General features: G+C 34.2%; 1 protein-coding gene across 1 annotated transcript in view; it reads right to left on the bottom strand.

Moving 5' to 3' along the window:
• The window catches only part of LOC145660798 (putative fatty acyl-CoA reductase CG5065), a 121,723-nt gene that overhangs the window by 51,151 nt on the left and 54,838 nt on the right, over positions 1-15,734 (bottom strand). Inside the window, exon 6 of the mRNA XM_081726208.1 lies at positions 5,409-5,595. Coding sequence (XP_081582334.1) covers positions 5,409-5,595 — 187 coding nt within the window. The remainder of the gene's footprint in view (positions 1-5,408; positions 5,596-15,734) is intronic.

Raw genomic sequence — 15,734 nt, 5'->3', positions numbered from 1 at the left:
CAGAGCTTTATTGAGATAGTTGTAAACTTAATAATTCTGCTTGTTCTAGAGACGCTCACCCTTTCGGAGAAAGCAAAAGAATGAATGGCACATAGATGTTGACAAGATTTCTACACTTGACGCTGAGCGTCGACTAAAGGGAGTGTTCCAAACTCTTTGGACGTTTCATTTCGCTCTGCTCCTGTTAGTTCGTGGAAATGTGTTCAACTTTGGTATCTGACATCCAACGAAAATTGGACTCGCTGCAACTAATAGTTCTAAATCGAAAACCCAGCCAGTGCTCTATTTAGAGAGCCTCTCAAACCACCATAATAATTAGAACAGTGTACTCATCACCCTTCCATTGCCCCTTCCTACATATTGCTGAAATCAAATTTAGTCAGGCTATAGGTATTCCAATAACCGACTCTTTTCTCCCTTAGAAGAAACGGAATTTTCATCATTTTAAAAACTATCCTCCATTTCACTGAATTCGCATGATTTCTAAAATGATGAAAATTCAGTTTCCTCTAAGGAATAAGGAGAAAGCGAGTGAATAGTAATTGACCCACAAAGCAGCGTTGAACATAAATATTAATATCTGCTAAACGGAACGTTAAATGGAACATTAACGCTATCAGCAGTTACATTAGGGAATTGTAGCCACTGGTCTGTGAGCAGTAATCAGCAAATATATATATACTTTCGGGGAAATTCATTTTAAGAACACTCAGCCATTCGTTTTGTTATTTTACACACTCAATATAAATGATTAGTACTAAGTACCAGGATGCTAATATTTGTGCTAAATTGCAAATTCCCTTTGTATACCATTCCCTGCACTTCGGGGAAGAACATTTGCAATGAACTCCGCACATCGCATCACTGGCGAATGTTTTACCACGGAGAAAATACCTCATTGGGCGGAAAAAGTCGTAATCTGAAGATTTAAATCATGCTTGTACTCCGGGTGACGTAACAGTTCAACAAATTAAGTTCTGGGATTTTTTCTTGGATGATCAAAGACCTGTGACAGGGAGCATTAATGTAGTATTGTATGATGTACTACTCATAAACATTTTAGATTTAATTAATGTAGGATTTTTTGCGATAGAGCTTGATATTTTCGTCGCATTTGCTTACAGCAATGCTCAGCGTTTACGGCACGACTATGAGAAACAAGTTGCCAGGACACCGAATACTCAAAATCCAACAATCCACTAAACAACTGTGTATTCAAACAAAACCCGGGCTGCGACACTCCTTGAGTCCAACCATTGGTTACTGATAGCTGTAGTTCGATACTAAACCAATTTTTCGTTTGACATAAAAAATTGTTTAATGAAATTCTGATTCAGAATGATTCAACATTACTTTGCACAATTCCATCCTTCGTTGTATCTGCTGAGGAGTGACATCGTTGGGGATAATTCGACATCGTCTGTAAGCCTTGACAACGAGGTCAGTATCCATGTATAACTACATATTAGGTCCCTACATCGGAAAGCAACATACGGGTGCTGGCGCTCAGAATTTCATCCATGACTTGGCGTACAGCCTCCATGTTGAAAGTGGGAGATTTTCCTGAGAAAAGAGTGTTGTTCTCCTCCTGGCAAGTCATAATAACCTTCATTGGACTTTTTAACCCACACCTTTACTGTATTCTAACCCGCTGCATGATTTCCTCTCATCGCACAGATATTTCATACTGCTTAACGGGATGTGTGTCCCAGTTGAAACTCATACAATAGGAGCTCACGAATGAGTGCTCTTTGCAGCTTCATGTTTCAGATCATATCAACTTTAATTGATATATACAAGTTTAAGGATTTCCTTTTCATAGTCGTATTAGCTGGTATGTTCCTGTTAACCATTAATGTTTCCAGAAGTGCCCAGACTTTATTATCTGACATGGCAGAAAACTTATGGGATACATTGATAAGCTAGTGATTGTGCTCTGATGGCGATTCTATTAACACATTGACCGTATCGCGTCGTAAGGATTCGAACTCGTTTGTCGTTTACGATCATTTATTATGTTTTTTTACGGATCTGGAGATATACCGCAGCCTCTAAGGCTTGATCCAAACTGAGATTGTGACCGTCGGATAGTAGGACTTTTCGAACACACCTGGGAGGTTGTTCTTAGTGACAATAGACCAACTCACATACTTGACATCAATTAGAAAGTTCCTGGTTTAATTTTTATAGCTATAACTTATCAATTATAACTCAGTGACTTTACACACAAGCACGACTTCTTGAAAATACGATATTCTAGAAATACTTAATTTTATTTTCTATAAATATTTTTATACACGTCTTCCATCTTAGTGAACTCACCATAATATATATCACATAAATGACCAATAATCAGGTCTGACTGCACTTTGTCAACAACGATAACATTGATCTGACCTCGAAACTGGCTCCCAAATCTTCTGGATTTCTTAAATTATGTATAGTTTTAAAAAAAAGACCCCTGGACTAATTAATATAAAATATTGCTATAAGTACATTACTTTTGAATTGCCCTCCCATATAAAAATATAATTCATTATTTCATTATATTATATATTCGTATATTATTTCCATAGCAGTTTATTATAATATCTCATCTCATAATTATTATATTATTTCATGTTAATCATCGTCAAAAGAAGACATATTCAAACTTAACAGTTATATCTTTAATTGAATCTATAACATTCTTCATTATACCATATATATTACTGTTGGAACCACATTTAAATACAACGATTCATCCTCTCCTTCAGGCGCAGATGTTTAACAAGGGAAGTTGTTTTAGAACGTACTTAAGTATTTCTTATATTATTATCGAATTTGTATTAATAACAATTCATTGCACTTTAACCACATCTTACATCAAGCTGTATAAAGTACTTGATAGATAATAATTTGTACTAAAACTGTTTAACAAGAGAATTTCTAATTAAAATCATTTAGACTCATCAGAAAAAACTTCATTAAAATCGACCTCAGACAATACCGTTTGTGGTACCGTTTTTAACAACTTGTGACAATTTAGATTTGCTTGTTTTAGAAGGACGCCATTTCTTCAACTCATTTATATTACGTAAACTCAATAGTTTTCCGGTTTCTGCAAGGTATAATTCAAAGACTGTTGGGTTTATTTGCTTAGTTCATAAATATGGTGCATCATAAAGGTTACAAAATTTAGAAATTATTTATAGATACACTACGTCACTCTGGATATAATCTATTAAAGACAAAATAGTCAAGTTTAATTTGAACTTTACCACTTCGTCCTTCTTCAAACCTTTTATTTTGTAGTTGATATTTCTTGATATGATGAACATGAACCACACTAGTGAGACTTGGATAATCAAAATTTTCTTTTTCTTGTGACATCAAATTTTTGTTCAATTGTCTTCATTCTATCGGTTCGATTATGAATAATTGCTGGGGCCACACCTAACATATCAGACACTAAATAATTCAAAGAATATATAACTTCTGCAACAAATTAACCCAATCAGAATGTGTTCCTTTACAACAATGGCGAAACAATGTTCGGAGACTTCGTTGAACATTTTCTACCAAAGAACTGCTGAAATGATAGGAAGTCACTAAATAAATCTTTATATTTACATTGTTCATCGCAGGTACAAACACATTTCTTCTAAATTGATACCATTATCACACAATGAGTGTTCCACCTGTCCATAATGGGGAATATATAGTTCAAAATAGTCACGTTGAACGATAACAGATGATGTTGCTTTCTTCAACGGATAACCTACTAAGTATCTGATGAACACATCTATAATATTGAGTAAGAAGGTATCACCAGTACTGACTCACGGCAAAGATCCATATGAGTCAACGGAAATAAATATAAGAGGTTTTTGTGGAATGAGTTTGCATTTAGCTTGATAGTTGTTTTATTCGCATATACCCATCACAATCAACAAGATAATTTTCCATATTACTTGTCATGGCTTTCCAATAGAAAGTTTTGCTGATTACAGAATACACTTTCGAATACCCAAAATGTCCGAAACCTTCACAGTAAGCTTTTAATATAGTGGTATAAGAACTGGAAGTATATATATATATATATATATATATATATATATATATATATATATATATATATATATATATATATATATATATATATATATATATATATTATTCCTATCTTCATATTTTAAATTTTTACTGAGAAAAATATCATTAACTTTTCGATAAATTCTGTTCCACTTGCAAGGAATATTACAATCGTTGAAATAAGATATATATAAGTGCTACTATTTTATTATATTTTTCACAATTTCGTTGTTCTTTTCATTCCAGAATGGATAATTATGATATTTTATCTGGAAGTATTTTAAAAGCATTCCCTGATAAAATTTTATGTTCGTTGGTTGCGAAGAACCTGGATAAAGTGTCCATAGGTAAATTTGTCCTTTATATATCGTATTTCGAAATCAAACTAAAGCAATTCTAAGAACCATCAGAGGAACCGGCTATTGTAAACTTGTATATTATGTAAATGACGTAACGAATTATTACCAGATAATACAACAAAATGTCTTCCTATAAGATAGGGTGAAAACTTTTGTTAAGAAAATCGTACTGCAAGTAATACTCTTTCAGTTGTAGTATAGCCTTTTTCAAAGTTTCTTCGAGTACTACTTACACAACGGATGAAAGCAGGTTCTTCATGTGTAGGAATAGGTTGCCATAATACTCCGGAAATTACAGCTGGTCATCCGTCGCGTTGCAAAAAAGGGGCCGGTAAAATCGGGATGGTTCAAATATGTATTATCGATGATACAAGTATTTAACTTTTGAAACTTCTCTACCTTACTCCAACGCAACGTAATTCGCTTTTTCCTAATCAAAACTAACGGTTCACATATTTCGGCAAAACAAGGTATCGATCTTTCGAACCAATTGAATAGCCTCTTCTGTGATCATTGAAGGTTAAATTGATCCTGTTACCAATACTTTTCATCTTACACATTTAATCTTGAAGTTTGCTGCTTGCCAAGCACACGCGGACTTGAGAGTATCATTGCAAAATACGACGAACTATTTTGTGTTACCACAACTACAAGATTTTGTATTACAACTATCTTAAAGATGTATTATTCTCACTCCTCCTTTTGTTATTTATATAAAACACAACTGGTTAAATAATGCGTTTTTCTTTATAGACCCTATATAATTATTTAATACCATATTAATTCAGACGAAAAATATAATCATAAAAGATTTCCAATTTTATGCTAATCAATATCCTTTATTTATGTAATCATGTGGTTCTTTTCCTAATATTGGAATTTATGTTTCATTAACAAACTAACAATATTTTCCTAATATTTTAAAATTATATATTCCCCTGTTCGTGCTTGATCTACAATCGCTAGTTAACTTACCTGAAAAGATACCAGGCTATTGCAATGCTGCAATTAACACTAAGATCCACTGGCACAATGTCAGGCTTCTTTTGTCGATCTACAAGTTGCACTCGCGACATTCCGGTAAAGCCAGCCGCTAGAGGTCCTGTTAATGCATTAAAGTTGTCAACCCATCCAGGGAGAGGGTCCTTCAAGGATGGTCCGACTGTAACAAAGAAAAATATTAGCAAAACTACTTCAAGTTCAAGACTTTAAGTTGGTAACTATAATATTCATCATCAGGCATGATCTTCAACTTCATAATCATATTTGTTTCAGCGATATGCCAGTTTCTTCAAACTAGAAAAATCTCCACACTATGAAATGTTACGATTTAGCATCTAAAAAAACAATGGAAAGTACGTTTAAACATTTTCTCTTGTTTTAAACTAAACAGTTTTGTAAATATCCTACTCCTCTTCGTATTTTAGTATTAAAACAATTCAATTCACTCCGGCCATACGCAAAATTAACATAAAAATGTAATATGCTAATTCCACCAATTTCAATATCGGAAGAATGCTACCTTTTGCAAAGGTGTTCTAATATCTTACATGTATTTTTTCTACCTATGCGCATTCGGTGTAATAATCCTTCCTTATAAATCTATCGTCGACTAACCCTATGTGTATTCATATGGAGTTTGATATTGTTCTTATAATACGGTATACTAAAAATTCATCTGAAGCGAGAATTTAATAATATTATTACTTTTTGATTTTGATCAATACGTAGTCTGATCAAGAGTTTGAGTATTTCTGAAAATATTAACTTTGCAGTGCTCTCTCGATATTTTGATAGGAATACTAGCGGAAGGTTCAGTTGTAGCTAACTGATTTATTTTATTATATAACTAGCCTAACTTTGTTAATATCATTTGAAGCCTTTGTGTGTGAACAACAAAATTTTGTATTTGTCAGTTTTCCTTTCTCCGAAGCAATAGCGGAATAAGATTATAAAATTTAGATGTTAGGCAATAAATATACGACTCATCCGTATTTTAAAGTTTGCTTTATCATGAACATACAAGTCTCAAACTCATGCATCTAAAAAGAATTGTTGCTTCACCTTCTAGGTTCTGGTAAACTAAATGAGTCATTGCCTGGGAAGATTAAACAGACACTACTGAACTGAAAGTTACACACATTAAATCATTCCTCACAAGTTCTATCCTTTCATTTCAATATAAAAGATTCATCATGAATATTAGTGTACGAAATTATAAATCTCTATATTATTAAGATAGTTGGGTATTGTTATGATACCTCTTGCATACGTTTCGTTCTATGTAAATCATGGAAACTCATACCCTAACCACATGGTGCAAGCGTTAAAACTTCTAAAGAAAACTTTGCAATTCTAGTTTTTCTTTTATTCAATTGTCTCAATCTGGCATCGATTCCAATACCACTAGAATTAAAATAATACATCTTCGGTTTTGTGGTCTCGAGTTAAACAGAATTTATTACTTGCTTGTCTTTTCGGAAAGTAATTCAAAACCAAGCATGTATTACCGACAATTTAGACTCTACGTTAGATGAGATAATTCAATGTATGACAAAGCCTAGGCAAAGGAAAGAAATGAAAGGAGAGACACAAAAATATACAGTCGCTCAGGTTTCTGACACGGGAGTGAGATTTATATCATTTGGTAGTTCGCGTAGCGAAGGAGAGCAAAGTTCAACAAACACGCCATGCAAATCCACTTACAGGTTAGTGTTAATGTTCAAACAGAAATATGTAAATTGCTGCGTTTTGATATTAAATATGGAAATGATATAGTTTCATTTTTTCAGGACTTCGATGATTCGTGTGAGATAAACAGATATGATGACAATAGCAAAAAAGCATTGTTACCAGTTGAATTTGAGGGTCAGAGTTGTCAGTGGATTAAGATATTTCTTTACAGAAACAATGTAGGCGAAATATCAACAATAACTTGAAAAAAGGAACTAATAGATAAATTTAGAAATTCCTGTTTTGTTTTAGACATAAAAGAAAGAATTAGTGGTAGGCTACAAAAAGAGGGTGGGCATATAATAGACTTTGTTTACCACATGCTAGCATTAGCAGAGAAGTTTGACTAGGACATGACAGACACTTAAAAGGTAGGATTAATTGCTAGCTTTAGTAGAGAAGTTTGACAGGGACATGGCAGACAAAAGATAGGATTAATTGCATCAGGTCTTTTGCCATATTACATAGACAAGGTAGGGAAAAATCCGTTGATAATATGAGATTATAGAAGATATATTAAAGGTGGAAAAGAATAAGTGTAAAATTGAACGTAGACGACAACGAGCTAAAGACAGAGAGAATTCAGAATCAATTTCGGTACAGGAATTGATAAGTGGAATTAGAAAACCAGTAAATGTAGGCGACTCGTCAGATAGTGATTCAGACGGTGGCGTGGTGGTAGCGAAGGAACCAAAGAAAAAATCACATATTAGTCAAAAACCCTAAGAAAAAGAAGTTAATGTAGAACTATCGCCTAGTTCACAAATGGTAGAATAGGGAAAACCCTTGAGAAATTAAAGCTTTCGATGAGAAGTCAAATGTAGGCCATTAATAATAATAATAATAATAATAATAATAATAATAATAATAATAATAATAATAATAATAATAATAATAATAATAGTCAAGAACAACGAAAACAACAACACCAACCACAACAAAATAGTACTTGTGTGGATAAACAGAAGAATTCTCGAAATGAAAACGGTAAGAACAGAAAATATTGTAATAATAGAAGGAATTCACGTAAAAAAGGACAATATGGTCGAAGTAGAGGAAATAATAATCCGAATAGAGATAAGGGTGGGGAATATAATAATAATACTGGATTACAAGGTTAAAATAATTGCATTCCACAGGCTTTCTCATCGTATTACCAGTTGTATCACTCAGAGTCTCAACCAAATTTAAACTACAATGCAACACCTTTTGTTCTGCATAATCAAGATACTTTTGCATGTCCGAAATGTAAAAACTGCCAAGGACAAGCTCAATCCCTGAATTTAAACTAGAAATGCCTTTAAATGAACGGAGCACACCTACAGCGTATAAGGCACATAAACAAAAGCAAATATTAGCCGCAATTCAGTGTGATAATGACATGGTATTTTTAACTCTAAGTATGGAAAATAAACCAGTAAGGGCTATAATTAATTCTTCAAGTCAGTTATCGATTACTAATAAGAATTTAATTCCGCCCGGAGCTGTAGTCAGAAATATAGAAACGAGAATTAAAGGAATTACTCGGAATTCCATTCCAGGAAACAAAATAGCTGTAGTTAGGTTTTCTATAGCAGGAAAAACATTTGATCATACTTTTAGAGTTATTCCAGATTTTTCACACGATATATTGATTGGAAATGTTTTCTTATTTCCACATGGAGCAAAATTATATTATGGACGAAAAACAAAGCTTTACAGAGAGTTGGAAAACCACTATCCGACCTATCACAAGTAAATAATGTCACAGCATCTGTGTCAGTAAGATGGTATAATATATTAAAAGCGTGTCTAGTGCCTAAGCTTGTTTTAGCAGAAATATCTATTTCCCACCTTGGACAAAAGAGTATGTGCGAGTAAAATTAGAACATTCTTGGTCAGGAAATGAAAACTTGTTGGAACCAAACAGGAAACTAGAAAATCATAAGAATATTTTAATTTCTAGAATATTAGTTTCAAAAGATCAAAATTTGTTAGTATCAACAAACCCATTGGACAAGAAGGTAGTTCTAAAAGCGAACACAGTCGTAGGCTGTGGTGAGCATGTATCGGAATCAGAAACAAAGCAATGTATCAGACACGTTAGAGCCGGAAGAGGAAGAATTAGAAAGAGAAAACTCAAAATTTGATGAAAATAAATTGATAATAGCAGAAAAACGAAACCCAAAGTTAGAAAGAAATAGATAGATCTTGTCTATGAGTATAGCAATGTTTTTGTGTGGGATTCTAAAACGATAGGAAGAGTGAAATATTACGAACACCATATACAATTAAAATTAAATTCCCTTGTATCGTAATCAGTATTCAATCCCCATAGCTCTGAAGCCCATAGTTCGAGAACACCTCAACATTCTGTTAGAACAAAAAAAGAAAAAAAAATCTGTAAGCTGGACGCGTCGCCATACAATAGTCAAATGTTATAAATAAAGAAACCTGATAATTCTCTTCGGACTGTGCTGGATACGCATATTTTAAATAAACTAATAAACACGCAGCCTTTCATAGTACGTTATTACAACCGATGCAGAACATTCTAACAACAATGGCAGACATTTGTGATACAGCATTTGCGATATAAAATCTGCGTACTATACAATCCCTCCCACTGAAGAATCCAAGGATTATACTGGATTTAACATAACAGGAGAAGGCAGTTTTAGACTTCGAGTTTTACTACATGGATAATTATAACGTCCGCTGTTTACACAAGAATGATGTCCATTACTTTAGGAAATGTAGCACCAGCAAACGTGCCGTTCTACATGAAAGATGTGCTTCTTTTTGGGAACGTTTAACACGAAATGATAGACATTTTGGGCAATGCAGGTACGAAATTCACATTACAAAAATGCAAATTTTTCAACAGATACTTCCGACATATACTAACGGACATAGTTAGTTCCGTTGGTCACCAAGCCAGTGATAAGATAATAAACACAATTAACCGCTTCGGGATCCTATGGTACAATTTGTACCATATGCACTTTTCATGGTACATTGCGTTATTTCTCTTCTATTTGAGCTTTTTCGTCCGTTTTTTTTTTTTTTTTTTTTTTTTTTTTTTTTGTTTTCCAAGTCCAGAGGCCTTGCAGAAGACATTACGAATGGTTTCAGACCGTCCTGCATCCAGACATAGGAGGTGATAACGTCAAAAGTCAAAAATTTCTTTTCTCATTTTCTAAGCGTATGTTCAATATTTTTTGACGGGCTTATTTTTCTACGTAGAAATTGAAATTTTGCACAAACATTCAGTCCACCGAGTAGTATTTACCAGATGTTTTGTTCTGATGTCAGTGCGAAAACAGGGGGGGAACCAGAGGGGCAAAGGGGTAAAAATAGGGATTTTTTACCCCCAAAATCCCGTTTTTCGTCATTTTCCCGCATTACATACATGATAGGACCACGTGAGTCATACCGTCTGAAAGTCAGTTCCATTCTGAAGAGAACGACGGTCGAATTATTATCCTAGGGTAATTAGGGATGTCTCAGGGAATTTTTAAAAAATATACTTCTATATATGGTAATATGGGGCATTGTCGGTATATATATTTTTGGCAGGCTTATTTTTGAACGTAGAAGATTGAAATTTTGCACAAACATTCAGTCCACCGAGTAGTATTTACCAGATTTTTTGTTCCGATGTCAGTGCTAAAACAGGGGGGAACCAGAGGGGCAAAGGGGTAAAAATAGGGATTTTTTACCCCAAAAATCACGTTTTTCGTCATTTTTCCGCCTAACATACATGATAGGACCACGTGAGTCATACCGTCTGAAAGGCAGTTCTATTCTGAAGAGAACGACGGTCGAATTATTATTCTAGGGTAATTTAGGCCGTCTCAGTGAATTTTTATCTAAATATATTTCTGTATAGGGTAAAAGTGGGCCCATGGTAGGGAAATTTTTCTGGCGGGCCTATTTTTTCACGTAGAAGATTGAAATTTTGCACAAACATTCAGTCCACCGAGTAGTATTTACCAGAAGTTTTTTCCGATTTCTGCGTAAAAACAGGAGGGTCCAGAGGGGCAAAAGTTGAAAAAAGGGATTTTTAGACCCAAAAAATCCCTTTTTCAGGAATTTCCCGCCTTAGATACATGATGGAGACATGTGAATGGTACCGCCTGAAAGACAGTTCTATTCTGAAGAGAATGATTGGCGGATTATAGTCCTAGGGTAATTAGGGATGTCTCAGGAATTTTTTCCCCTGAGATCATAGAGTTTTATGGTACTTTGGGGCATTGTGGGAATTTTTGATAAAAATTCTCCCGCCTTTACTATTCCAGATAGAAACTTGAAATTTGACACACACATTCAGTGTAACAAGTACTATTTATCAGATTCTTTTAGATGGCTACGATCACACAGGGGGGGGGGGTCCAGGGGGCCAAAGTTCGAGAAAAAAAATTCCCTCCGAAATTTTCACTTTGAAATTTTTTTCCCACTTCTGGTATATGGTATGAGCACGCAAGTGGTACCATTTGGAAGCCAGCACTATTCTGAAGAGAATGAGGTGTGAACCATGATCCTAGGATAAATAGTGACGATACAGTAGCTGCTTGACTGAAAGTCTAAAAAATAGCCCAAAAAGCCAGGATCCGGAAAGGGTTAAGGCTTTTAAATCGCCGTAAAATGTCAAATCTTTCTTTGGTCTCACAAATTACGTCGGGAGATTCTCCAAAGAACTACTCAACTTTAGTACAACTGCAACAGTTGATGACCCAGAAAGGAAAAAATGTTTCACTTCACTAAAGAACACGAACCTGCTTTTCAAAAACTCAAAGTGGTCTCCACTTTTATAGCCTTATTTTCCAAATACACCTCCGAGATTAGCGACAGACGCATCAACTCCCTCGATATTGATTTGTCTTTTACAAAAACAGGAAAATGGGAAATGGACACGGCTAGGTTACCACAGTCGTTTCATAAGACCTTCCGAAAGTTCGCGCCATATTGTAGAACTGGTATTATTAGTAATCTTATCGGCCTGCAAAGCGTTTAATTTCGATTTATATGGAAATGAATTTAACTTTATACGGACTGTAAGACTCGCACATATTTAAAGACAACACCCAAGTACTACGGTATGCGTTGGAATTATATGAATATAATTATATTCCAATTCACGTAAAAGGAGAAAATAATCAAAGTAACATTCTAAGTAGAGACACAGATATTCATCCAACAAAAATATAGACTACGACATGGAAGACCTAAGATCGTTTCTTTCATTCCAAGAGGGAGTAAATGTAGTCGAATTGCAGAGACGTTGACGCCCATTTCAGCCTAATTTTCAACGCACTAGAACATATGGAAGAATGGAATGGAACAATGGAGAGACAAGCTTCAGCTTTTTAAATAAGAGAGGTAGATTATATCGTAAACGCCGGTTCACAAATAAGACCAAATATTTACTCTGTATACCATATTCGCTTCGTGAATGTGTGTTTTAACTATTACATCCTGAACAATACAGGGTGGTCATTTTTCGTTTTCTAAGTGTTACAGGTACACACTAAAGAAAATATACATGCAAAGCCGTCTTAGTTTTCATTTTTCTAAATGTATTATTATTATTCATTTACACATTAAAGCTAGCAAGAATATTTTCTGAAATTATATTGTTGGTTTCCAATGTGTTTGAAAAATAAAACAAAAAACAAAAGAAAAAACGAAAAAGAAAAAGAAAAAAACAATTTAAGAAACTAAAAACAAGATGTGCAGTATGTGTCAGTTCAGTTTGCGAAAACCATTGCGTCAGTAGAAAACATGTCAAATATGTTTCCAATTAGAAAAATAGTCATATTTTGTGTGCACATAACATGCGTTTTTGTAATTTAATCCCCAGTTAATAATACAAGCACGTTTTTATTAAAATCATATACGATATCAAAATGCTCTCTTGTAATACGCAGTAATATATCATTCAATATCCCTTCCTGTATTCTAAGTAATCGCGAACTGTAATTTCGTAAAAAAACATATGAAGAAAAGTGAAATAAAACCTAATCATTTATGAATATCAATGAATGTTTCGGATATTATTTCAGTTGGAGATATCTCCAATCTCTCTCGGTTAACCTGTCCATAATTCTTGCATCTCATCTCTAGATGGAAAACTTTGAAGAAAGAGACGCAATCATATACTTTGCAAGAACAAACTCAATTTAAATGTTTTAAATTCACTTAGAGTGGATTTCAAACCAAGACCGCAGGATTTCGAACCAAGTACCTACAAGATCTCGGGTATTTTTTCACTACTGCCGAAGACACCTAACTTGAGAGTAGTGTCGTTAAATGATGTTCGGAGAAAGAAAGAACGGAAACCAAAATTTGAGTTTTTGAATAAAGAAATAAACGCAGAAACTTTCCGAGCGAAGGATTAAGTAGACAATCTCGATTAGGACAACCCTTTTGAAGAAATCTTAAGTGAGACACAATATTGCTTTTCTACCGTTGAAACCTGTGTGTCTTGGTAGGCAGTAAATGAATTACGTTGAAATCTAAAAGAAGAACCTTGAATGGTAAAATAATATGTTACTATCTGTGAAAGAGATTTCTGCCGCAGATCTACATTGTTTAACCCTTCCTGGAATGGATGTTATGACCAATCAGCTCATGCAAGACGCACACACTTTGTAATAAGCTATTCAAGTAGTAAATGGGAATAAAATAATTATTTTCATTTACTTTACTGTTACAGTTTCCACAAGCTGTAAAAACATAAAAATCAGAACAAATCTTCATAGCTTAGCATTTAACGTTAATACAACAAAAGTATTACAATTAGTCCCAGGTATTACGTTTGCTACAGCAACTTTTGTTGTGTATTTCTGGAAGAGTGAATATCATACTTAATCACTGAAATAGCCATTAAGGGTCTTGGGATCAAAAATCTCCCACACACATTTTATGAATAACTTTTTCTAATGTTTTTTAACCCTTTATGACCCGAATTAAATATTAATTTGAATTTTAATATATTTTGTTCGTATTTCGGTTCTAAATGCATACAAGTAACTATTAAATCGATCGATTTGATGATTATCATCATGAGCCACGTGTTTACACTTAAGGGACTTTAAAGTCCCGTCAGGCAGAAACGAGTTAACATAATAATTGTAATATATTTTTAGTTCGGATGTCTTTATAATCATAAATTTTACTGTCTTAGGGATATAATTAGAACCAATTGTTAATACTATGATCATGATTTATTGTTTGTACCTTTACATACAATTTCTGATTTTTCTTCTTCATACTCTCATCAATACATTGGTACTGATCTGGCAACCTGAGTTTTTTGGAAATTTGCATTCAATGATGTAATTAATGGTCTAAGTTAGTATAATTTGTCTTTGTTATCAGATGGAATAGCCAAATTGTCGTTCACGTGCATATTTTTGCAGTATTTGTTTGTATCTTTCTCTTGTCATTGTCTGAGACACAATCGGGACTGTTAGATCTTGGTCGGTACTCCAATAATGACACGTTTGCGGTAACATGTGATAGCCAAACAAAAACTGTAAACCAATAAAACCATACATTTCGCTTGGAAAAATGTTCAGAAAAACGTCTGTTGGAGAAGAATCCGCAAAAAGTAGTTACGAACTACACCCCGAGATAACGCAAAATATTGGAACAGTCGTTACACTATTCTGTTTATGAAAGTTTCTTACTGTCTTTGCACTTGCCACATCATCACCACCATCATCATCACTATTTTCACCTTCTGTAGATGGAACTGTCGGAGGCAACGCTGAAGAACCTGGATTGTCTGATACAGTTTCCAAGGAATTGACAGTTTCCTCCTCTACCTCATCACTGCTACTGTCTTCAAATGGAGTGTCTATTTCAAGATCTGATGGAATATCCTCTAGAAGAATATCTTCTATTTCCTTATCATCGAGTATTCTAGACATTATTCCTACAAAGGAACCGAAAAACATAGTTACGCAATATCCGCACATTGTAATATTTTCCAACATTGAAAAAAAAACACTAAAGGCAACGCGACACCAGGTGACACAAGGGGCTTGTATACCCGTCCTGGCATATTCGAGGCAACGAAATGAGGAATATTAAGTATTTACAAAACATTTTTCTTATTTAGATATTACCGAAAACAAATTTCACTGCAAATAGAGCACACTATTTATAGCCCAAAAAGGTAAATCCTGATGACGCCTCTGCCTACAAGCCTGACGGGACTTCTGGGTCCACCTGTAATTTTACCCCATAATACGCGCAATAATATAAAAACTGTTAAAATTTATATTTGTATTATTTATACAATATCTGATCAAGTAACAAAAAAATCTACGAACGTCTGGAGCTCCAAATACTACACAAAAACTAGACTAAATCAGAACACACTCGACTACGACTCACAAATAAACAGCATGCTTCAAACGTGCGAAATTATATTTGTCACACATACACAGCAACGCTCATAAACATCTTGTACCATCTTGTGAGCGTTCCTTGAAGTGTTTGAAGAAAGACTTGTTAGTCCCGACGGGTTGCTGGCAACACAAGGGCTATTACGTAATGGGAAACGTAACCTTGAAACAC

The sequence above is a fragment of the Thermobia domestica genome, chromosome 9 (genome assembly GCF_964235325.1).
Source record: "Thermobia domestica chromosome 9, izTheDome1.hap1.1, whole genome shotgun sequence".
Lineage (NCBI taxonomy): Eukaryota > Metazoa > Arthropoda > Insecta > Zygentoma > Lepismatidae > Thermobia > Thermobia domestica.
Note: the sequence above shows the minus strand (reverse complement) of the source record. Positions and strands in the feature narration are given on the sequence as shown.